The sequence below is a fragment of the Beta vulgaris genome, chromosome 8 (assembly GCF_026745355.1).
Source record: "Beta vulgaris subsp. vulgaris cultivar EL10 chromosome 8, EL10.2, whole genome shotgun sequence".
In the NCBI taxonomy this organism is placed as follows: Eukaryota; Viridiplantae; Streptophyta; class Magnoliopsida; order Caryophyllales; family Amaranthaceae; genus Beta; species Beta vulgaris.
In genome coordinates this window covers 40,840,050-40,866,856 of record NC_079209.1, presented here as the reverse complement: position 1 = coordinate 40,866,856, position 26,807 = coordinate 40,840,050, and the positions used below count along the sequence as shown (strand labels likewise).

General features: G+C 40.0%; 1 protein-coding gene across 1 annotated transcript; it reads left to right on the top strand.

Moving 5' to 3' along the window:
• Positions 1-23,223: 23,223 nt before the first annotated feature.
• Positions 23,224-24,306, top strand: LOC104901540 (uncharacterized). Its single transcript, XM_010689127.2, has one exon. It carries the CDS (start codon positions 23,224-23,226, stop codon positions 24,304-24,306), a length of 1,083 nt encoding a protein of 360 aa, XP_010687429.1.
• Positions 24,307-26,807: the final 2,501 nt, after the last annotated feature.

The window sequence follows — 26,807 nt, the reverse complement described above, 5'->3', positions numbered from 1 at the left end:
AATCACTCGATAAGTACGATTTGGGAGCGAAAAGGCCAAAATAGGCCAAAATAGGCCGGAAATGGGCTTTTCGTTCCCGAAATGCAACCAACAACAAATGAAAGCCTAAAAATCTACATACTAGTTATATTATACATCATATAATCATGTTCAAAGAAAATTTGGGGTTAAATCACTCGATAAGTACGATTTGGGAGCGAAAAGGCCAAAATAGGCCAAAATAGGCCGGAAATGGAGAAATTACACACCTGACTGCCCGTTTGGTAGTCGTTAATAAATTGCGGTAATGGGAATGAATTTTAAGTGTAATTTTATTAGGGAAGCACCCTTAAAATCTCCATGGGGAGGCATTTTTTCTCCATGGTCAAGCAATCTCACCCCTAAACTTGTGTTTTTGTCTCCAAGGGGAAGCAATTTTCATTACCACCCTACAAGGTGGTATTGGATGGGAATGAAAATTCAAGAAGGAAAGTGGACACTTTAGGATAAATTAGCATTACCATGGTAATGGACAATGATATTTTTCACAAATTTACACACAAATTCATTCCCATTACCACCATTTATGACCAACTACCAAACGGGCCGTGAGTTTATGTTTCATGATTTATTGACCTTCCGCCGTTTCACAGGATCCTCAAGTACATTTATCCCTTCCGTGTGATCTACACGCATATAGTTCTCCAACATATTTACATCATCTTCCACACAAATTTCAGGATAGGTAAAAGGGGGGAGGTCCTCAATGCATCATATTCTTCCTCATTATCAACATCATACCGAGGATACTCCTTTTACCAGGTACAACGATTGACCAGTTATGATCAGGAGGATCAGTTACAAAAAATACTTGCTTAACTTGTAATGCAATTACAAATGGCTCCTCAGTTTCACGTAGACGACTAACGTCAACAAGAGTGAAACCGCAAGGATCATCGTTTCTTACACAACGTCGATTATTGTCAACCCACGTGCACACAAGAGGCAAATATTAAAAGTACAGTATTCCAGCTCCCATATTTCTTGTATTCGCCCATAATAGTTGCTTTCAGCATGTACAGGCGACTTATCGTTCGAGCTTGCATATTGTGTAGACGACACCACAAGTGAAACACCACTATTTTGTTACGATCTTGACTTCAGATCTTGACGTTCAGTCCTAAACGTTTACCCATTAATATCATAACCCTCATAAGAGCGTACAGCTTCACGAGGACCAAATGCTAACCACTTGATTGTTTCAGGAACACTTTCATCCAAATCATTGAGTACTCGTTTATGAAACCAATCAATGAAAGTCTTGTTATGCATTTACGATTTCATACTCGATAACTTCAACTCACCATTTAAGGTAACAAAGCGCTTCATATTCGATGAGTAGCCAGTAGGGACCTTAATGCCATGCAATGACTCGCAAAAAATCCGTTTTCTCTGCACGCGACATCGTGTAGCCAAGCTGGTGGCAAATAATTCTTCTCCGAATCCTCCACCTTTTTACTTTTCTGAGTTTCATCATCAACCCTTTCCTCCCCTCTTTTCTTCTTCCTTCCGTCCCTTTTCTGAGCCCACAACTCTGGTCGAATCCCCTCTTTTTCCAAGTAAAGTCGTGACGCCTTAACATCTTTTGTCTTGCCCGGAATATTCATCAGTGTCGCGATAATAGCTTCACAAACATTCTTCTCTATGTGCATGCATCCAAACAATGTCTGACCTTTAGATCTTTCCAATATGGGAGTTTCCAAAAAATGGACTATTTTTTCCATAATCTGTAGGTCATCAACCTCACTAGCAGGTTTACCAAAGACTGTTTCAATGCCCTTCACCTGATTATAAACTTCAGTACCAGTTAATGGTCTATGAGCAACTTCTTCTTCAACCGTCCCATCGAATGCCTTCTTCTTAAACCGATAGGGATGGTCGCGGCTGAGGAGCCTTCGTGTGCGCATATACACATGTTTGCAGCCCTTAAGGTGTGTAGATTTCATGTCATCTAAACAAATCGGGCAAGGTTGTTTTCCTTTAGTCTTATACCCAGATAAGTTCCCATAAGCTGGATAATCGTTCATAGTACAAAAAAGCATGGCACGCAGAGTGAACATCTCATTAGCATACGCATCAAATACTAACACTCCTTCGTTCCACATCTTCTGTAAATCTTCAACAAGCGGCTGAAGGTATACATCTATGTCATTTCCAGGTGTTTGGGCCCCGATATAAGAAGCGACACATCATGTACTTGTGTTTCATGCACAACCAAGGAGGCAAGTTGTAAACCACTAAAACTACTGGCCATGTACTTGCTGCGAGCTGAGATTGCCAAAAGGGTTCATGCCATCCGTACATAATCCAAGCCTCAGATTCCTATCCTCATTACCAAATGACTTATGCACCCTGTCGATAGTTTTCCACTCAGGCGAATCAGCCGGATGCTTGAGCAGACCGTCTTTCTTCCTACGATCTGCATGCCACCTCAAATTCTTCGCATCTCCTTTAATTGAGAACATGCGCTTAAATCTAGGTATTATGGGTAGATACCACAACACCTTGGTTGGTGTCCTTCACTACCTCCAGCTCCTTCACGCTTGTACCTCGACAATCCACAACGTGGACACTCATGTAAATGCTCATACTCATTACGATAAAGCACACAATCGTTAGGACAAGCATGTATCCGCTCGTACTCTAAACCCAAAGGACACATCAGCTTCTTCGCATAATAGTACGACTTTGGCAGTTCATTTCCATCAGGGAGCATCTCAGCTAAAACTTCCAACAACGATGTGAAACTGAGTCCGTCCAACCAGCGTTCGACTTAATGTTGAACAGTGTTACCACCGCGGAAAGTTTGGTGTACTTTGTACAACCTGGATACAACGGCTTTTCAGCAGCCTGAGACATAGACTCAAAAATACGAGGTCGTCTACACGACTGATCTTCAACCTCGTGTATCATCTCGTCTACCCGATCCCTATCATCATCTCCAAATTCATCATCCAAATTCTCATCCCCTAACTCATCATCATCCTTCTTTTTTTCTTCACATACATCATTCTTTACTCCAGACTTCCCATATACCTCCCCTGCTCACATGCCAAACCCATACGTGGTATTGAGGCCTAAACCCACGGCGAAAGACATGCTCCCTAACCACATGTATACTACTAACCTTGCTCACATTTCTACAATCCAAACAAGGACAATAAAAGTCGACTCTCCAGAGGATGTTTGATATTCTAATGCACTTCTACAGAATTTCGAGACCCCATTCACAAACTCAATCGATTCACGACTACCATACATCCAAGTACGATCCATCTCATTCAAGAAGACCACCTCTAATAATTAGACACAACATTCATTATAATATTCAATCATTATTAAAGTACATACACTCACATATTTAAATCACACACGTATACATCAAGCTAAGATAGTGACATGTTTAATTGTATGCATGCAGTCGAAGGTCCTTATCACTCCAACCTAACCCATCCTTGGACGTCTAATCTCACTAGTGAATATATGCCAACTTTTCAATTCTAAGGAAAATCCGGCAGCATTTCCCTACAGTTCTCCAAGTAAACAATGTAGATAATTGCTTATCTACATATGTACACAGAGAACAATGTGGAGAAACGATAAGCCAAGATTTTCCTCAGAATTGAAAAGAAGACACACATTCACCACCTAAGTGAGATCAAACGTCCAAGAACAGTCCCAACCCGGGGACTATTCAAGACTTACTCCTAATGAGTAAGTCTTGAACGGGTATCTAGGCATATATGATGATGATTCAAACAACTTGTAGATTTTATATATAGATAAATCACATTGCGTTTTCATACAATCTCATATCAACAAATAATATATATACATTATAAAAAATACATATATACATCAATAAATTATCAACTTTGTCTACATGTTAAACTATTTAGTTACCTCTTAACACCAACGACGAGCAATGAAGAGACAAGAGCTACTTGGGAATTTATTTGCCTTCCTTAGCCTCTTCTTCCTACAATTGACAAAACCCACATTGCACATTAATCATTTAGTTCAATTAAGAAAAAAAAAAGTAACTTAAAAACAAAATTAATTCATACCTAATTAACCACTCAAATGGTGGAGAAGAAATGAGAAGAGAAGAGAAGAGAAGAGAAGAGAAAGGTAGTGGTGATGGTGGAGAAGAGAAGAGAAGAGAAGTGGTGCAATGGGGGTGGACCACTCGAGTTAGGTCGAGAAGAGAAGAGAAGAGAAGAGAAGTGGGCGGCAGTGGTGCAGTGGTGGTGCACTCGAATTCCGTCGCGCAATGTGGTGGTGGTAGTAGTGGTGCACTCGAAAAAACTCGCCAATGTGGTAGTAGTGGTGGTGGTGGTGGTCGCACAAAGTGGTGGAGCAATGTGGGTGGTGGTGGTGTGTCGAATTAGGGCTCGCAAGGTGGTGGTGGTGGTGCACTCGGTTTTTCGCTCGTAATTAGTCTAAGTGAAAGAAAGAGGGAAAGTGGGAAGGATACTGTACATGCGCGCACTAAAACTCACTCGAAAAAAAAAATTCAGTTAGTAGGGCTGCGCTAGTAGTAAAGCCGCAGCCCTACCAAGGCAGAAGGGTTGCGCTTTTAAAAAGGCGCAGCCCTACACTTTGAGAAGGGCTGCGCTTTTAAAAAAGGCACAACCCTACTAACTGAAGGGCTGCGCTTTTTTTAAAAAGCGCAGCCCTTCTGTTTTGTAGGGCTGCGCCTTTTTACAATAGTGCAGCCCTTCAACAATAGGGCTGCGCTTTTATCAAAAGCGTATCCCTTCTTGCGCAGCCCTTCTGCTTTTTTCCCCTAGTGAAAAGAAGCGGAGGGACACTGACGGTGGAGGCAGCGCGACAACAGTCGGCGGTCGGCAGTCGGCCGACGGGACAACAATAGCCGGCGAGAAAAGGGAGTGAAGGCCGAAAGAGAGGAAGAAAGAAAGAGAAAAGAAAGAGAGAGAAGGAATTGGGCCGAAATTTGTGGGGAAAAAGGAGGAGAGAGAAAATAAAGTTGTGTGGAAAAAAGTGGAGTTTACGGAGTTTTTATAGTTTCTCCTTGTGGCCATATGAAAGGTAATTTGGCTCAAATAAAGTTTAATGATTAATAAACTTAGTGTTTAGGTTCTCCATATTCAATTAGGAGTCTTTTTCCTAATCCAAAAAGTGTTTGGGTTCCTCATACCCACTTAGAAAACTTTTTCCAAATCCAAAAAGTGTTTTAAACTTTTCAAGTATTTTTCAAAGCATACCTAGTCAAAATAATTTCTTTTTCATAGGCAAGTAAGATATATATTTCAGACAAAAAAGGAAACCCTTTACAACCTAACCTCCTTCCTTAACAAGTGAAGGAGCATAGCATCATCTAATTACAAAGACTCAATCCAGATTTGATCACTAACACTAATCTTCTTTGGCTTACATCCTATACTTCTATACTTCACTATATCTTTAATCTGCTTTATAATATACTCTATACTATGTACCTTCCCCAAGCCACAAAGCTTCATTTCTAGAATGCCAAGTTTAATAGACCATTGTTGCCACTACTGCTGTGTGCACAACCCTTTTACATTTTGAACCTCTTCTTCTTGTGAGCCAGTTAATCATTACTGTTAAGCTCCTGACCTGATTTGGCGTCTTACACCATTATTTTATTTCTTCAAAACACGATTTACTGAAGTGACACTTAAAAAATAAGTCATCATGATCTTCATCATACTCGCCACATAAAAGACAAAGGTTATGATCATCACAAACTCTAAATTCATGAAGCTTCACTTTAGTCTGTAGCTTGCTATGCATTGCCAACCATCTCAAAAACTGATATTTAGGAATTCCACTTCTCCCCAGATGACAGAGCACCAATGCAACTTCTCATGGTCATTAGAAAGCTTCTGGTAAACCTCCTTAATTGAGTAATGTTGCATCCGTTGTAATTGTCTGGCAATGTAATAAGCTTTTAAGTTTTCCTTGATATTGCATAATTGGCGCTAATACTAGCTACTTGTACCTGTTGACACATGATCCCACCAGATGTCTTGTTTAATGTACACATCATGCACCTACTTAACACACAAGTTATCAATTTTCTATTCAATTGCCCAAACATACTTTACTATTGCTAATATGTTCCATAGTAGACATTTCTCATGTCTAATCCTACAACATTCTTAGGAGTGCAGACTTTAGACAATTTCACATACCCAGCTTTATGACTAGAGTAATCCCCTGACCATATAAAAGCCTTGCAGATTTTCTCAATGTCAAGTAGCACTTGTCTAGGTAAAACAAACACCTGGGCCCAGTAAGAATGTATGATTAGCAATACAGAGTTTATAAGCTGGGCTCCGCCAGCAAAATAGATGTTCCTTGAACTCCATATTCTTATTCTGGCAACCATCTTTTCAGTGAGGTTCTCACATTCAGCAGCAGTGATTCTTTTTGAGCATATAGGTACACCTAAATATTTTAATGGAAGGTGCCCCCTAGCAAAACCAGATCTATGTAAAGCTCTGTGAACTTCATCCTCCCTCATGCCACTACAGTACATTGCTGACTTGTACACATTAGCATGCAAACCTGAAGTCTCAGAGAACAGCTTAAAACCTCTAAGGATCAAATGAATGGAACTGAATACTCCTATGCAGCATAAAAGCATGTCATCAGCAAAATACAAAGGTGTTATTTGCATTGATGCACACTTTTGGTGGAACTTAAAATCAGTTTGTTCACTTATTCTTTTCAGTATTCTGGATAGATAATCCATGCATACCACAAAAAGGAGGGGAGACAAGGGGTTCCCTTGTCTTATGCCTATCTGAGATGGAAAATATCTATGCATCACCCCATTAAGCATTAGAAAAAATTTAGCAGTAGTGACACAAGTCATGATATAACCAATGAACCTTTCAGGGAAGCCCAATTCGTCTAACATCTCCTTCAAGAACCTCTAGTCTATGGTATCATAAGCTTTCCTCATATCAACCTTTAAGATACAACCTGGGCTTGTCTGAGCTTTACGATAATGCCTAAGTAGATCTTGACATATCATAATATAGTGCATAATATATCTACTATGCACAAATGCTCCTTGATTCTCCATGATAATGCCAGGCATGATATCTCTCAAATCTATTGCATATTACTTTTGTGATGAATTTGTATATTTCATTGCAACATGCTATGGGCCTATAATCTCCCATATTATTAGGACATAGCAATTTAGGAATGAGAGTTATGGTGGTAGAGTTTACCTCATTCAACAATCTGCCCTGTTAAAAAAATTACAACACTACTACAATAACATCTGCTCCAACAATGTGCCAACAATCTTTGTAGAACTGGCTGCCAAAGCCATCTGGGCCAGAGGCATTGTCACCATGAATTGACCACAGAGCATTTTGGACTTCCTTCCTACTCATAGGCTTCAACAAATTTTCACAATGTTTAGCAGTCAACAGATCCCCTTTATGCATGATACTTCTGTTCACTAGTCTTCTTTCACTCATTCTAGAACCCAACGTCTTCCTGGTAATAATCAAGGAAAGCCTGTGTGACCATATCAAGTTGATCCAACGATATTCCTACATCATTATGAATGCCCAAGGTTGCATTATCCACCTGTCTCTTTTTAATACTTATTTGAAATTTTTTTGAGTTCATGTCTCCTACAAGTAGGTACATTTAGCTTTCTGCCTCACGTAACCCATGTAAACATCTCTAGCCACTTTGTTTTCTAAAGCAGCATTGGTCTCCTTTCTTCTCAGCTCCACATCATCAGGATGCTAATGCTGTTGTTCTTGACAACTTTTTAAGACCTGAAGTAATAGCCCTGTTTTTAAGAATGTTTATTTAAATGCTAAGTATATTCATTGAGCTAATTATGTTTCGGAAATATTATTTTATTTGCGATGTGGAATGTGAATTATATTGTCATGTTTGTAATATATTTATATGTTTAATTTTATAAGGTTAATATTATTAATATTATTTTATATTTTTAATTTCATTTAGTTGAGCGGTAGATAATTTCCGTATTGGAATTGGTTATGGATTCGCTTTGTAGTTTAGATTAGTTTAAGGATAGTTATTAATTATTGTTATAATTGTGAGGTGATTCTTGGAAGATAATTTTGGAGTGAAGTATCATTCAAAATGATGAAGAAATTATGTTGGTGGAATTGGATTGCGGTTCAGGTAACTTTTATGTTCAGTAAAATGTATTACTTATGCCCATGTGTGTGGATCTCTTTGTTATGTTTTCGTAATAAGTTCGTACTATGGCCATAGATATGAATGTGATGATGAAATGTCATTGATTCATTATGAATACGCAACTGTTTTTGCTGGCTTAGTTTATGAACTGAAAATAGAAAGTGGGCAAGGTATGGGTGGAGGATGGTTACTCTTTGACCTGATACGGTCGGCTACGCTCCATAACGAACCTTGGGGGTAGTATTGCTGGGCTCCATAACGAACCTTGGAGGCAACGTTTGTCCTTTGTCCAAAGCCTGTACTTGCCACTGATTGTTTAAGAGAGTGAGCTATGCCAGCGTTGTAACGAAATGAAAATGATTTGAGAAAATAAAATGTTTATAACGGGCTGAAGTAAAGGTTACGAGTTTTCCACTCATTTTGGAATTGTGTTTGTTTTGTATTTCTTCTCTGAATTTGCAGGTTTGGTGTTGTGAGCTCGGAATTCGAAGTGCAGCGAGATTAAGGTGTCATAGTGGCTAAAGGATTAAGCTTGTATTTTAGATAGTTGGTTTCTATATTTCAATATTTATAATATTTGGGAATTTAGTCGAGTTATAGGTGTAATTAAGGATATTTTTTCCGCTGCAAAGTTAATTTATTTAAGAGTTAATTCTAGTTTATGGTTGTTGAGTGTGTTTTATTAGCAGCTCGGAAGAGCGGGCTGTTACAGATGGTATCAGAGCAACCTTGCGACCGTAGGCCTAGTTGGCTACCTAGCGAGGGTAAAAGATTCTCGGGATAGTTTGAAATCAATTTGGGATTATTAGTGGTTGAGAATTGATGATCAGGAATTAGGAATGTTGAAGCTTGAGTCTATAAGTGTTGTGCTTTTGCGTGTGCTATATGATTCTGTTTATGTAAAGCTATAATGTCGTGTGTTGTTAATGTTGTTATGTGTTTTGAGAAAAACTCTATGATATGGTTAAGTAAACGAATTTTAAACGAGATCTCTACGAATGAGATGACTGGAATCCTATACTAAAATTTTTGCTCCTCGATTTTGAGTAGAAGTGGAGATACAAAAGCTGATGGTAGAATGGAGGTTGGATGCCATATGTCTTACGAGTTTGAGATTTTGGCTTTATCTAAATTTTTATTTTCAAGTTTCGAGGACGAAACTTCAAATAAGGGTGGTAGTATGTAATAGCCCTGTTTTTAAGAATGTTTATTTAAATGCTAAGTATATTCATTGAGCTAATTATGTTTGGAAAATTCTTATTTTATTTGCGATGTGGAATGTGAATTATATTGTCGTGTTTGTAATATATTTATATGTTTAATTTTATAAGGTTATTATTATTAATATTATTTTATATTTTTAATTTTGTGCATTTAGTTGAGCGGTATTTGCCCAAAATAGAAACCCAACCCATATGTTTCCTTTGTCGGTAATTTTGGAGATAAACCCCAATACCTTGTTGTCGGTCAAATGGGTAAACCTCTCCCACGAAACCCAAAATGAAACCCCAAACTCATTTTCTCAGAAACCCCAACCCCCGTGAAATTGCAAAACCCCAAAAAACCTCGTGAAACCCTGACGAACCTGATTCCCCCCCTCTCTCTCTTGTTCGCCGGCACTGCTCGCAAAGCTCTTTTCGTGGGCGCCGCCGTCCGCCGTTTTCAGATCGCCGGAGACTCGTGCTGCACCTCGCAGCCCTGTTCATCTCCCTCGCGTGTTGTGTTGTTGTTCGTGGTTGCTGTAGCACTCTTTTCTCTCCCCTGTTCTCCTCTCTCTGTCGTCGTTGTGTTGTTGTTGTTTGTGCTTGGTGTTGCTTTGCGTCACGTCGTCTGTTCACCGTTGACGGACCCTCGCCGCACCACGAACCCCCGCAAACCGCCGAAGTTCTCTGCGTCCCTGCTCAATAGAGCAGAGGTATAATATACCTTTCCCTTTTTATTTCTGATTTTCTAGTTGTAAATTAAGCCAAGTTGTTGTGGTTTGTTGTTGTCGTTGCTGCGCTATTGTTATTGTTGTTATACTGAATTCTTTGAGTAGTTGATGTTGTGTTGTTGTTCTGTTGATGGTGGTCGAGGTGTTGCTGCTGTTGTTGTTATGGTTGTTGGCGTGATTGATGTGTTGTAGGTGTGGTTGTGTTGGTTGTTGGTGTGGTTGTGAGTTGTTGATGTTGTGATGGCTGTTGTTATGTCGTGTGATGGTGGTTTATTGTTAATGGGTTATTGAAGTGTAGTAGTGTGTTTTGTTGTTGTTACTAACAGTAACTTTTGTTATTCTCAAAAGGAGGAATGTTTTATAATTTCTTATTCATGTGATTAAGTTTGCTAGTTAAGTTTGGTTTACTCAGTTCAATGATTTAGAGTTATAGTTAGGAAGAAAGAATTAAGAGAATATTAAGGTAGATAATTTCCGTATTGGAATTGGTTATGGATTCGCTTTGTAGTTTAGATTAGTTTAAGGATAGTTATTGATTATTGTTATAATTGTGAGGTGATTCTTAGAGGATGATTTTGGAGTGAAGTATCATTCAAAATGATGAAGAAATTATGTTGGTGGAATTGGATTGCGGTTCAGGTAACTTTTATGTTCAGTAAAATGTATTACTTATGCCCATGTGTGTGAATCTCTTTGTTATGTTTTCGTAATAAGTTCATACTATGGCCATAGATATGAATGTGATGATGAAATGTCATTGATTCATTATGAATACGCAACTGTATTTGCTGGCTTAGTTTATGAACTGAAAATAGAAAGTGGGCAAGGTATGGGTGGAGGATGGTTACTCTTTGACCTGATACGGTCGGCTACGCTCCATAACGAACCTTGGGGGTAGTATTGCTGGGCTCCATAATGAACCTTGGAGGCAGCGTTTGTCCTTTGTCCAAAGCCTGTACTTGCCACTGATTGTTTAAGAGAGTGAGCTATGCCAGCGTTGTAACGAAATGAAAATGATTTGAGAAAATAAAATGTTTATAACGGGCTGAAGTAAAGGTTACGAGTTTTTCACTCATTTTGGAATTGTGTTTGTTTTGTATTTCTTCTCTGAATTTGCAGGTTTGGTGTTGTGAGCTCGGAATTCGAAGTGCAGCGAGATTAAGGTGTCATAGTGGGTAAAGGATTAAGCTTGTATTTTAGATAGTTGGTTTCTATATTTCAATATTTGTAATATTTGGGAATTTAGTCGAGTTATAGGTGTAATTAAGGATATTTTTTCCGCTGCAAAGTTAATTTATTTAAGAGTTAATTCTAGTTTATGGTTGTTGAGTGTGTTTTATTAGCAGCTCGGAAGAGCGGGCTGTTACACCTGAGTAGTTACAATCTTCTTTCTCTGCAAATCAGAATACCCTTCCTTGTTCAATTTCTTTAATTCAACTTTCAATAATCTCTTCGATTTTTACACTACTTTAAACATAGGAGTGCAAACAATATCTACACTCCAGCTCCTAGTCACCAATTCATCAAAGATTGCAGTAGTTTTCCACATTACAAAGTACCCGAAACGCTTCTTTCCAAGGTCAGGGGCATGATAAGAAGTCAAAATCATAGGGTTATGATCAAAATCCCCTTCATGTAAGAACTTTGCTTCTATAAAAGGGTAAGCCTCCATCCACTCCATATTACAGATTACTCTATTTATCTTTGAGAATACTCTGTCATCTTCATTTTGCTTATTATTCCAGGTGTAAAAACACCTTGTTGCCTTTTTATCGTCCATGTTGCATGGAGCCACACACTCCTTATAATCCCCAAACTCACTGGCTCTCACAGGAGCACCCAATTTGTCTTCCATATGCACCACACAATTAAAGTCTCCCATCCAAACCCAGACAACATTATCTTTTTTTACCTACTTGAAATCTTGCCAGAGTTGCTTCCTACTCCCAACATCATTGAAGGCATAAACAAAAGTCCCATAGTACTCACTAGCACCATTTCTCACTAGTAGAATAATTGCTTATTGCTGCAGTTTTACGTATATGCAACAATATATCATGTAAAAATAAAAATATAAAATAACCATGTTGCTGCGGTTTCGGCCGAAAACCGCAACAATATGGTTTCAACGAAATTTTTTTGACTATTTGACCAAACATATTGTTGCGGTTTCTGGCATGAACCGCAACAATATATTAAAATAATATAAAAAAATATTATTTGAACCTATGCTGCGGTTCCTACAAAACCGCAACAATAGGCTTTTAAAATTAATAATAAAAAGGTCCATATCTAGGGTTTCCTTGTTAAGTTAGGGTTTCACTCTTCTCTCTCCTCCAATCATGAGTATCACGCATCTCTCCCCTCATAGTCTCTCTCTTCATCTCATCAGTGCCTCTCCTCCCCTCATCTCCTCTCTCTATTCCTCTCTCTTTTCCCTCCTCGTTTCCGCCCCTTCTCTTCTACACTTATGACCGGCGTTCATTCGTCTCCACTTATCACCGGCGTTCGTTCGTCTCGAGTCATTCGTCGTTCTTTTAAATAATTAAGGCGACTTGAGTCAGTCGTTCGTCTCGAGTTCGTTCGCACCAAGTCCGTTTCCATCGTGTTCATCTCCACCAATGTCGTTCACCGTCTCATCCGTCTCCACCAACGTCGTTTGCCGTCTTCGTCGGTCACCACCAACGTTGTTCGCCGTCTTTGTCGGTCTCCACCAACGTCGTTCAACATCTTCGTCTCCACCACCGTCGTTCGCCGCCTTTGTCTCCACCACCGTCGTTTGCCGTCTTCATCTCCACCAACGTCGTCTGCATCGGATCGTTCGTCGTCTCAACCAACGTCGTCTGCACCAACACCTTCCGCAACAAGCGTTCGTCCACACCAACATCTCATAAGTTAAGGTTTCAAGATCTAATGTCATTTTCCCATTTTCCTTTAATTTTTAATTTTCTTTATTAATTGAATGTTTCGCCAATTGTAGCCTTTTATAATAGCGGGTTTGTTGATTTCAGCCTATTCATTTCAAAATCTCCAATTGCAGCCTTATAAAATCAAGGTACCTTTAAATTTCAGCCCAATTTCATTTTCAGGCGAAATTAGCCTGATTATGACGTCATACTTAACCAACGTCTCAACCCTTTTCCACTTCCCTCCAAAACCCTCGACTTCTCTCTCTCTCTCTCTCTCTCTCTCTCTCCTCTGACCTCCATTTTCTCTCTCCTCTCTCTCTCCGCTAACCTCCATTTTCTTTCTCCTATAAGTCTCAGTGACATCTCCCAAATGTCCTCCTCCAGTAGTACCCTCATTCGACACCCTACGATTCCGAGTATATTCATCCTCACAAATTGCATCAAGTTTATTGTGCTTCTTTCGTGTTCTTACACCCAATCGGATTCCATTTCCGCCCTTATTAGGTGAAATGGACGCCGATTTAGATTTTCGCATGATAAAATACTTATAAAAAAGAGAAAAGACACCTATTTTCGGAAATGCCAACACAGAGAGGAGAGAGGAGATAAGAGAGAAGATAGAGAACATGGTGGTCCTAGAGAAAGAGGAGAGAGAAAATGGAGTTCAGAGGAGAGAGAGGAGAGAGAGCAAATGGAGGTTAGAAAGAGAGAGAAGTAGAGGGTTTTGGCCTGAAAATGATCGTTAGACCTTAACTATGGTTAACATGACGTCATTTTTGGCTTGAACATGAAATTGGGTTACAACTTAAAGGTACCATGATTATATAAGGCTACAATTGGAGAGTTTGAAATGAATAGGCTGCAATTAACAAACTCGCTATTATAAAAGGCTGCAATTGGCGAAAAATCCTTATTAATTCTATGTACTTCAATATCTCTAATTTTTTGTCTTTTGGTTTTTAAATTTTTTTCTTTATTTGCCCCGTTTTCATTTTTCTTATATATTTTGTAATTAGGGTTTATAAAATATTATTTTTATTGAATATATGGCGGTTTGGGTTAGTTACTTTTGTGTTGCTATTGTACTTTAGTGCTGCAATAGTCTCCTTGGATGAGAGAATGATATTCTTTCAAATTTAATCACAAAATAAAAATTAAAAAATTTGCCTGTATCAGGTTCTATTGCTGCGATTTTGGGCAACAACCGCAGCAATAGACCAAGATATTGCTGCGGTTCCTAACCAAAACTGCAGCAGTACATTGGACTTTTTTAATAAAAAACAAACCTATGGCTACGATTTTGTCCAAAAACCGCAGCAATATATTAATTACCTATGGTTGCCCCCTTAATTGCTGCGCAGCCAAACCGCCGCAATAGGCCATTAATGACCGTAGCAATAAACATTTATTCTACTAGTGTCTAGGCTTAATGAAACAGTGAAACAACTGGCTTGTGCGTTTGATGATACATACATGGAAAAAATTTGGATTCCACATCACAACCACCCTCCCACCTTTATGACAGTGAGTGTTTGATGTAAAACACCACCCAGGTCAGACATTCAGGTAAAGGTTTCCCATATTGGTTACCTTCACTAGTGGAAAAATGAAGAAGGGCTGCGCTAAAAAAGGCATGTAGGGCTGCGCTTTTTGACAGCAGCCCTTTTAGTAGCAGCCCTTCACTTTTTAAGTAGGGTTGCGCTAGAAAAGCGCAGCCCTTAAGCTAGAAGGGCTGCGCTAGTTAGGAAAAAGCGCAGCCCTTCTAGCCCAGAAGGGCTGCGCTAGTTAAGAAAAAGCGTAGCCCTTCTGGGCTAAAGGGCTGCGCTTTTTCCTAACTAGCGCAGCCCTTCCTACCAAAAAAAAAATTAAAAAAAAAAATTTTTTTTTTGTCATTTTTTTTACTCATAATCTCACATTTTCTGAAATTAAACAGAAGAGAAGAGAAACGAAACGAAAATACTAAACCCAAAACAATAAAAAGAATGAAACGAAAATGAAAAAAAGGAACAAAAACTAATATACAAAGAGAAGTATACAATAAGTATACAAGAACATTAATCAAAACAAAGATGAAAATACAAGAAATTATATAGAAAGAGAAGTATACAAGAACATTAATCAAAATAAACAAAGAGAAGCATACAAGAATAACATTAATCAAAATAAACAAAGAGAAGTATACAAGAACATTAATCAAAACATATAAACAAAGAGAAGTATACAAGAACATTATAGATCTGAAAATACAAGAACTACAACCTAATAATGTTTAAATACATAAAACAAAACCCAAATACATAATTTAAGGAAAAAAAAAAAATTTCGGATAACTTAAAATGGCTATTTGGAGGCTTAAACGAACTCGGATGCTTGTATATACATATATATGCTTGTATATGTATATATATATATATATATATATATATATATATATATATATATTATATATAATATAATATATATATATATATTATATATATATATATATATATATATATATAATTCATAAATTTACGAGGGATTACAATAATCCCCCTCTCCAAAGAAGTTTCGTCCCGAAACTTGACACAAAAACTCACAATTTTTCAAAAGTTTTTAACTTAACTTCCTTTTGAGAAATATTTGTGTCACTCATGTGCACACTTTTACCAACTTTAAAACCACTTATGTTACTCATGAACACATTTCCATGCGGAGAATCTATTTATTTTACCCCAATATGTGCAAATCGTCAAATTAAGCACAAAAATGCATAAAAATACCATAAAAATAGGTAAAGGCGCGAAATTCTATAACATTCTACCCCCCGCCCTTTAAAGAAACTGAGTTGTGCCCTTGTAACTCACCTCAAGAAATAACTCTGGATACTTCTTCTTCATTTCATCTTTGGCTACCCCAGTTGCCCCTTTTGACTAATGGTTAGACCAAAGCACTTTCACGATATTTACATCCCTATTGCGTGTATTACACACCTCCTTATCAAGAATTTTCACAAGCCTTTCCTCATGAGTGAGGCTACTATCAATTTGGATTCTCCTAGGCTCCGAAACATGACGCTCATCAGGGATATAATGCTTGAGTTAGGAAATATGAAACACGTCGTGCATTTTCTCAAATTCCATTGGCAAAGCCAACTTATGAGCTACCTTCCCAATTCTTTGCAAAATCTCATATGGGCCTACATATTTGGTAATTAACTTGCCCTTGTTCCTAAATCTCATAACTCCCTTAGTTGGTGATACTTTCAGAAACATTTTATCGCCTACCGCGAACTCATCTTCTCTTCGCTTTAAATTGGCATAACTCTTTTGCCTATCTTGAGCAACTTGAATTCTAGCCTGAATCAACTTGACATTTTTGACAGTCTCCTCAATAAATTATATCCCCAATACTATATTCTCACTAAAATCGTTCTAACAGATGGGACTTCTACACTTCTTTCCATACAAAGCCTCAAAATGTGCCATCGTAATACTCACATAATAACTTTTGCTGTATGCAAAATGCAATCAAGTCTAATTGGTCTTCCCAACTACCTTGGAAATCAATAGTGCACGCTCTCAACATATCTTTCATATTTTGGTTAGTCCTCTCAGTCTGACTATCGGTTGCAGGGTGAAAGGCAGTGCTCAGTTTTAATGTTGTCCCAAGATTCAATTGAACCTTTTCCAAAATTTCAAGAGGAATCTCCAATCACGATAAGAAATGATATGTTTTGGAAGCCCATGCAATCTTACTACATGATTAATATACGTCTTTCGCAAGTTACTTCTTCTTCCATGTCTCTTTAATTGGAATGACCACGGTTGACATTGTGAGACAGTCCACACTAATCCAAATAGTATCATTGCCATTTCTCGTCGTAGGCAAAGCTGTCACAAAATCCATTAAAATGAAATCCGTCTTCCATCTAAAACCTCTAAGGATCGAACCTTCCCCATGGGTATCTTATGATCTATATTCACTTTCTGGCAAGTTAGACACTTAGACACAAATTTAGCAACCTCACACTTCATGATTGGCCACCAGTAGATCTCATTAAGGTCTTTATAAAAATTGTCACCCCCAGGATGCACAAAATATGGAGTGTTATGCCCCTCATCCATAAGACGTCTCTTAAGCTCATCACATTTTTGTGGTACAAACCACCTTCCATACACATGGATCTTAAAATCGACTTCATTACCTTGCTTTATCTTCTCCTTAATCTTACCACTAGTAGAATAATTGCTTATTGCTGCAGTTTTGCCCATACGCAGCAATATATCGCGTAAAAAGAAAAAGTAAAATATAAAATAAAGATATTGCTGCGGTTTCAGCCTAAAAAAAGTTGATTGCTGCAGTTCTTGACAAAACCGCATCAATATATTCAAATAATATTAAAAAATAATATTTTAATCTATTGATGCGGTTCCTACAAAAAACCGCAGCAATAAACTTTAGAATTTAATAAAACGCGTCTGCCAAAGTGGGATTGAGGGTTCCTTCTACTAATCTCACTCCTCAGCCGTTTTTGGAAACCCTTCTCTCTCCTCCTATCATCCTCTAACCTCTCCTCTCTCATCTCCAACGTCGTTATACCGTTCTAACCCTTCTACCGTTCGTTGTTCAAACCCCCACCTCTCATCAACCTCGTCGTTCACTGTCTTCACCTCTCACCAACCTCGTCGTTCGCTTCCTTCACCTCTCACTAATCTCGTCTTCTTCACCTCTCACCAACGTTGTCTTCTTCGCAACAACTAATCTTGATCGTCGTTCGTCTTCTTCGCAACAACTAATCCCGATCGTCGGTTGTCGTTCACCAAGTCGTTCGACTCGAACCCTCATCAGTTTTTTGTTTCCTTTTTTTCGCTTTTCTCGTTGTTCCCCGTATCGGCGCATCGTTTTTTGGACTCCTCTTCGTCTACCGTCGTTTGTTATAGTTCGTTGATAGTTTGGTGATGTTTTTAATTTTTTTTTTCGATTTTCATATTTTTATGTGTAATATATTTTTCTGCTTATTTATAGTTTTTCAATTACAGTTTCTTAATTTTGTAGTTGTTGTAATGTCAATGTGGTGATGTAGTTTTTTTATTTTTTTTTTTTTTTCAGATTTTTAGGTTTCTTAGTTTTTTCATTACAGTTTGTTAATTTTGTAGTTTCTTACGTTTTTAGCTTTAATTTGTTTCTTAGTCTTTTCTTTCAGTTTTTAAATTTGTTAGTTTTTCTTTTGTATTGGGTGTTGGTAATAGTGAATTGTTATAGTTATGTAACATATTATCATAATGGTAATATAACCACAAAAATTTTACGTGTCGAGAAATTTTTATTTTTTATTTTTTTTTAACCTGCCCAACGTCTATTGCTGCGGTTTTAGGAAGAAACCGCAAGAATATTCGTATTTTTTATTAATAAATACAACATATTGTTGCGGTTTTCCCTAGAAACCGTAGCAATATTTCGTGTTATTCTGATATAAAATACTAATATTGCTGCGGTTTTTTCTAGAAACCGCAGCAACATGTTAATTACATATTGTTGCCCCCTTAATTGTTGCGCGACCAAAACCGCCGCATTAGGCCATTTAATGACAGCAACAATAAGCATTTATTCTACTAGTGTATCCAGGTGCTCGTCTCCAACTTGACCCTCTTTGCTCTCGTCGAAAACTGATAATCCCAATGATAAAGCACTCAATCTTGCCTCGATCTCCCTGAATTTAATATTTCTAGGCTAAGCCTTTGCATATATCGACACAATTGCTCAGGACTGCCAAGGCATTCATGTTATCGCTCAAATTTCTACTCAAGGCATCAACAACTACATTTGCTTTCCCTTCATGATATTAGATGTCTAGGTCATAATCCTTAATCAACTCTAACCATCTGCTCTATATCATATTGAAGGTCTTTATGGGTGAAAATGTACTTTAAACTCTTATGGTCAGTAAAGATCTTACATGTTGCCCCATAAAGGTAATGTCTCTAAATTTTCAAGGCAAACACGATTGCAACTAACTCTAAATCATGGGTAGGGTAATTAGCCTCATACGGTTTCAATTGATGCGACACATACGCAATTAGCTTCCCAGTCTGCTATAACACACATCCCAAACCATTCTTTGAAGCATCACTATATACCTCAAATCCCTTATTTCCAAACCGCAACTAGTAACTACCCTCCAAATGGACCTTTAAGAAAAGATCCATCAAGTGAAAAAAAAAATGCCCCACAACCTGCATTAAACCCTCTCCTCAATGCCTCAAACACATTCCCATTCATCTGAAGCTTGACAATATTACTTCTATTAATCCTAATGACCTCAGCTGCATACCTTGAGAATAGTGCATACTGCTCCTTGTATTCACCGACTATTAAAGCTTGTCCCTTTATCCTTGTTCTCCATGCAATGAATTTGCTAACCTTCACACCCCACTCAAGCCAAATTGTCTTAATTATGTCTTGTAAGTTAATGTTAGGGTTCACCTTAAACTTACTTTGGTAGCTTACAGCTATCCAACTTGTTCTCATCTTCTTCAGCTTTGGGGTTCTCCCACAAGTGTGTTTAGGAATATGTGTTTTCACCGTGAAATTCCTCCTCCCTCTTTCCCAAGATGCCCATATTTTCCATGGGCATCCTTTGTTCTTATTAATGCAGTGTGCACCAACCCTCTGACTATCATTTCTATTCATAGGAATGTCCCTACCAACTGAAATGGAGTAGTCAATAGGGCTTTCCTAAAGGTTTTAGCATTCTCAAACGACTTTCCAATAATGTAAAACTTGGACTTGGTACCCTCTCCTTTCTTCCAATAGCATGTCCTTGCTTTTCTTAGTTGGTTCTGGAGCAACTAGATACCCATAATCCTTATCATTTGATTCACTAGGGCTTTCTGAATCACTCCCATCACGAGTGGAAACAAGCCCATATGATGCGGTCAAATCGGGCTTACTAATGCGGTTTTGGTCCGCAACAGATGAGCTCGCAGCAGATCTCATTCATGTACTGATCCGGTCCAAATCCGGATAAGTAAATGATAATCTGATGCGGTTTTAGGTGAAATTCGCATCAGTTAATCACATTAACTGATGCGATTTTCACCTAAAACCCCATCAGATTGCTAAAATTTATGTAAAAAAAAAAGTGCAGACCTACAAGCTGTAGGTCTGCAATACATTTTGACTTCATAAATTTCACATCTAACCTGGTGGCTTATACATAGAAAACAATCCAAAATAATATATAAATACTTCTAACATATAGAAATTATCAGATTCGAAAAAATTCTAACATATATACAAATTCTAATATATTCTACGGTTTTTTCACCATATACCCCTGACAAATTTTTTGTTGCACCGTATACCCTTTCAACTTTCCAAATTCATCATATAGCCCTCACATTTCGAAAAATACATCAACTTACCCTTTTGACTAACGGTGTTAGACTTTCGTTAATCATTAACCTCTAATCTCCCCTTAAATCCTAATTAACTAACCTAAATTAAACCCTAACCCTAACCCTAACCTCTACTGCCACATCACCCCACCCCTTACCCGCACTGCCACATCACCCCCTCACCTTACCCCCACTGACACCTCACCCCCTCACCTTACCCCATTGCCACATCACCCTTTCACCACCGCCCCCTCCCCACTCCCCCTCCACCCTCCGCGCTTCCCCCCCTCCCCTTTCCCCGTCGTTGCGCATCCCCTCCCTTTCCCCGTCGTTGCGCATCCCCCCTCCCCTTTCCGCGTCGTCGCGCATCCCCTCTCCCCTTTCCCCGTCATCGCGCATCCCCCCTCCCCCCTCCGTGCAGCATCGCCAAACCCGCATGATCCTAATCCGGCTGGGTTGGGGTGGGAATGCCGGCTGAAATCGGGATAAGGGGAGGGGGATACGCGCTGCGGGTGGCGGAAGGGGGAGGGGGAGATGCGCTATGGGTGGCGGAAGGGGGGAAGGGGAGGGGTAGGTGGGCTGTGGGCTGAGGCTGTGTGACAATCCGGTCAGGTGGTGGGTGCGAAAATCCGGTCAGGTTGTCAGTGGGTCAGGTGGTGGGTGCGAAAATTCGGTCAGGTTGTCAGTGGGTCAGGTGGTGGGTCTGATTAGGGTTAGGGTTAGGGTGGATTAGGGGGTGGGTGGGATGTGGGTTGGGGCTGGGTAGTGGGCTGGGGATGGGAATGGGGTAGTGGGCTGGGGGTGGGTAGGGGCTAATGGGCTTTTAGGGTTAGGATTTTTGATTAGTTAGGTTTAGGTTAGTTAATTAGGATTTAAGGGGAGATTAGGGGTTAATGACTAAAGGAAGTCTAACACCGTTAGTCAAAAGGGTAAGTTGATGTATTTTTCGAAACGTGAGGGGTATATGATGAATTTGGAAAGTTGAAAGGGTATACGGTGCAAAAAAAAAATTTGTCAGGGGTATATGGTGAAAAAACCGTATATTCTAACAATCCAAAATAATGTACAAATTCTAACAATTTCTAGCATACACTAATTATCAACTATTGTAGCCTATAAATCAACGGCTATAAGGATGACACGTGGCTCCATCTCATCCATTACATGTGGCGCTCACTTATGTTGGTAAAGTACATGGATCATCAGTTTGTATGGGCTGAAGTATACTTTTCTGAGGAAAAGGTGTACTAAAACCCCTCTTATGGCCCAAAATTGTACTTAGCCCCAGTGAAAGCAACACCTAACTCTGTGAAAAAGTGAGGTGTACTAATCAATCAGCACCTGCCACGTGTCCCAGCATTATTTCTTAGCCAATCAGATGTCCCCGAATTAGGGTGACATCAAGGTACAACAGTCATTTCAAACAGTATAAATAGTCCTTGAAATAAGGGGAATGGTACGTTTTTCAGAGCATAGTACCGTTATTCTGCCATAAATTCTTTCTCTCTACTTTCTCTCACTAAAAGTTCCTTCATATCCCTGATACCTGACTTAAGCTTCGGAGGGGGAAATACCACCCAAACCTCCAGGGTGGGTCCCTTTTTTGTAGGTTTCAAGGCAGAGCTCAGGTCCAGGATTCAAGTTCAGATATTGTTGCATAAGTCTCCAAATTGAGAACCTAATGTAGGGGATTGTAGTATTAGTTTACAATTTTAACGCTACGTAACATTTGGCGCCGTCTGCGGGAAGACGCAACAATGACTGATTTTCACTCATCCAATGTTGCTAGGTACAGAAGCTTTGAGATACAAGTGGAAGATACAGTGGGTGATGAGAGGTTACCCCAAGGACGAGACAGGTCTTTTGTTGCTGTTTGTCTCTCTGGAGGGAGTAGGGACCCTGTCATCCAGGAGAATCTTGACCGTCCAGTGTCAGCTGGCCATCTGGAAAATGTTTTGAATGACTTCCAGGCTAGGATGGCCGCTGTCATGGAGGAGCAAATTAAAAGCAATATGCTGTTTTTTCAGGTTAATCCAAGCCAAGGCAGGAAAAAACAGTTTTACAACCTATGGTGTATAGGCGTCAGGCCTTAGCCAACACCTCCTCAAACCCAGTGCTGAAGGAATATTGCCGGGAGCACATACCCTCTAAGGGACATGTTGGGGCACTCAAGATTAACTGGCCAACTCCCTTCTTTGCCAGAATCATGGAGTCCCCTCCATTCCCAAAGGTTAAGCTTCTGACAATAGAGCATTCCGACGGTACAACAGATCCGGATGATCACTTGTCAGCATACAAATATAAGATGTATGTTCAGGGAGTTGATGATGCTACATGGTGCAAGAACTTTCCAGCCACGCTGAAAGGAGTAGCTCAAAAATGGTTTAACAATCTTCCGCCTAACTCGGTGATTAATTTCACTGAGCTTAGTATCTTGTTTACCAGCCATTTTGTCGCAAATCGACAGGAGCAGAAAACCAGCATGCATCTAGGAAAGGTCGTCCAAGGACCTAAGGAAGCTCTAAGAAGTTATGTGAAGAGATTTAATCTGGAAGCATTGCAGATCCGGGATCTAAATGCGTGAGTGGCATTTGATGCTTTCATCCGGGGTCTAAGACCTGGAAGTTTTATGTTCGATTTGGTGAAGAAGAAGATATCCACCTTGACTGAGGCTCTTCAGGAGGCCGACGCCTTTATTCATGCTACGGAAGTTTGTGTTGAAGCAAAATAGCCAAAGACAAGGAAAGCTGAAGAAACCATCCAGTCGAAAATGAGCATCCCCAAGAAAGTTGAAACTTGGGCGGTGACTTCAATGACAACTTCATCTAGAAGAAGCAAGAGATCTGAACCTGCATCATCAGCTGAGCCTATAGAGTTCAGCAAAGATCAGTACTCCATCCTCATGGAGATCAAAGATCAATATGAGCTTAAGGCACCAGCAGAAATGAAGACGGCTTACAAGAACAGAGATAAAAGCAAGTACTGTCATGTCCACAAAGATTGTGGTCATGAGACAAACAAGTGTAAGCATCTGAAAAGAGCGTTGGAGGGCTTAGCTTGCAAGGGTAAAATGAACTCCTATTTATCTCAGGCAAGTAGAAAATTCCAGAAAAAAGACAATCGTCAAGGGAGAAGAAAAGATGATGAAAGCACTGACGAAGATGTAGTGCTAGTGATTTCTGGAGGATTTGCATCAGGAGGTCCTACAAATCGCGGCCACAAGAATTATTTGCGGGAACTCAGCCAGGTAATGCTTACCAACCAAGCAGAGTCTGATCCTTTCCCAAAAATTGTGGTCAGCGAGCAGGATCGTGGGAAGATAAGAACGCGTCATGATGACCCACTGATGGTAGAGATGAAAATTGCAAATCTCAGGGTAAGACGAATCCTGATTGATACAGGGAGTTCTACCAATATCATCAGTGCGGATTGTCTGTCAAGGTTGAAGTTTGATGAAGATAATTTAGTACCAGTCAATCATCCTATTATTGGATTCGGAGGAGGAGTCATTCATCCCATGGGGACAGTCACTCTACCCGTCAGGGTAAGAGATAAAGAGGTCGCTCGAACGCTCTTTGTGAAATTCTTGGTGGTACGAGATTTGACAGCTTTTAATGTCATCCTCGGACGACCCACCTTGAACCACATCAAGGCTGTCATAGTGACTCATCTGATGCTGATGAAATTCGAGTGTGATGGAGGGAAAATTGGATCCTTATATGGAGATCAGCAAGCAGCAAGGGAATGCTACCTTACCACTCTAAAACCATCATCATGGAAAGGCGAAAAGTCAGAGCGGCGAACGGCCATGGAGGATGAGCCAACCGAGAAATTAAAAGGCCAGATAAGCTAGTTGAAGCAAGAAGTAGAAAAAGCTCAAGCGAAGCCCCTTCAAGAAAGCAAGCCGCCCAAACTCTTGCCAAGCAAGAAAAGGAAATATCTGGCCATTAAAGAAGAGAAAAATTTATCTGACGAAGTGATGGCCATCATGAGCTTGGGACTAGAACGTCCAGCGCCAGTGGAGAACCCAGTTGAAATTTGCTTGAATCAAGAACGTCCAGAAAGGACGCTGAAAATCGGATCAGTTCTTGGTTCTCAGACCAAGGTCGAATTGGTCGCGCTGCTGAAGGAGTTTGATGATGTTTTCGCATATGCTGTTGAGGAGATGCCGGGGATTGATCCCGAAGTTGTTGTGCATAAGTTGAACATAGATCTGGGGTAGAAACCAGTCCGGCAGAAGAAAAGGCACTTAGGATTGCCTGGGAACCAAGCTGTTGATCAGGAGGTCCAAAAGCTTTTAAAGTCAAAGTTCATCCGGGAAACTTTTTATCCGGATTGGATTGCCAACGTAGTCATGGTCCCCAAGCCGAACGGCACGTGGAGGATTTGCATTGATTATACTGATTTGAACAAGGCTTGTCCAAAGGACAGTTTCCCTTTGCCTAAAATCGATCGGTTGGTTGACTCCACAGCGGGGACAGTTTCCCTAAGCTTTATAGACGCCTATTCAGGTTTCCACCAGATTCCTATGTGGCCTGAAGACTAGGATAAAACCTCGTTCATTACTGAGAAAGGTCTTTATGGCTGGCTAAGGTCCAAGATTAAAGAAATCCTGCGTCTAACGGGCCGTCTGGCCACCCTTGGACGATTTCTATCTAAGTCTGGTGATAAGTGTCATTATTTCTTCGCAACAATAAAGAATAATGCGAAATTTGAGTGGACGGAGAAAGCAGAAAAGGCTCTACAGCAAGTAAAAGCGCACCTTCGGCAATGGCCCGCCCGGCCGAAGGAGAAAGATTATATGTATACTTGGCTGTATCTCCATTCGCGATCAGTGCTGTTCTCTTAGCTGAACGGGAATCAGTACAAATACCCGTCTATCTTGTTAGCCATGTACTAAAAGATGCTGAGGGCAGGTACTCAACGGTAGAAAAGTTCGGCCTGGCACTGCTTATGGTCAGCCGGAAGCTAAGACCATATTCCCTTGCTCATAGTATCCTCGTCTATATTGATCAGCCTTTGAAGCAACTTTTGCATAAGATGGATGCCTCTGGACGAATGCTAAAGTGGGCTGTGGAGCTCAACATGTTTGACTTATCGTTTGAACCAAGAAAAGCGATCAAAGGGCAAGACTTGGCAGATATCATTGTAGAGCTTACCCGGCCTACAATAGAGTGCATCTAGGATCCAGCAGAAGGAAAGCGACATTAGACCCTTATGCTGGATGGGTCGCCCACTGCCAATGGTTGTGGAGCTGGGATTATCTTTCAGTCATCAGAGGGAGACAAGTTTGAATATACCATGAAATTTCAGTTCTAGGCTTCGAACAATGAAGCTGAGTATGAAGCTTTCTTAGTCGACATCAAAATGTGCAAAGCGGCCGGAGCCCTGGAAATTGAAGCAAAGACGGATTCTTTGCTGGTAGTTAGTCAAGTCAATGGAGATTTTGAATGCAAAGAAGCATCCATGATTAAATATATGAATTTAATTAAGGAAGAAATAAAGACATTGAAGCGATTTGTTCTCGACCAAGTCCCAAGGTCGAAAAATATCAAGCCGACGCTCTCTCAAAATTAGCAAGTTCGATCGAAGGGGATGAGCCGAGGACTGTGTTTTGGGAGATAAAGTCGTCTAAGAGCATTGATCAGAAGGAGGTTCTGTTCCTCAGCCGAGAAAACGTCTGGATGAGCCCCATCATAGAATACAAGAAAACAGGACGACTGCCCACTGATCCTTTGGAAAATAAGTCTGTAAAGGCCTGGGACAAGTGGTTTGAGCTGTGGGATGGGACTCTCTACAAAAAGTCTTTTAATCGGTCACTCCTCAAGTGTATTTCTCGGGAAGGCGGCTTAGAGGTCCTAAAAGAGCTGCATGAAGGAGCCTGTGCTTCCCACATTGGGGGAAGGGCATTAGGAGAAAAGGCCTTAAGGACTGGTTACTATTGGCCTACATTAAGGGAGGACGCTTTGTTGTATGCAAAGAAGTGTGATAGTTGCCAAAGGCATGGCAACATTTATCAGAAGCCGTCTAACTATCTGACTCCAGTTCTCTTTCCCCTCCCCTTTGCCAAATGGGGAATGGATATTCTTGGGCCCTTTCCTGTAGTAGCCGGCCAGAAAAAATTTGTGATAGTAGCAGTAGACTACTTCACAAAATGGGTGGAAGCTGAAGCAATGAGAGGAATCACCACTAATGATGTGAAAGGATTCGTCTGGAAGAACCTCATCACAAGGTTTGGGATGGCTCAATCTATCGTTTTTGACAATGGACCACAGTTTGAGACACCCAAGCTCCGTGAATGGCTGGCCGATCAGGGTATTAAAGCTCACTTTGCTGCAGTTGTTCATGCTCAAG

Bases quoted from the DNA above. Each gene is read 5' to 3' on its own strand.
- LOC104901540 (XM_010689127.2), top strand. From the start codon at position 23,224: ATGAGCATCCCCAAGAAAGTTGAAACTTGGGCGGTGACTTCAATGACA.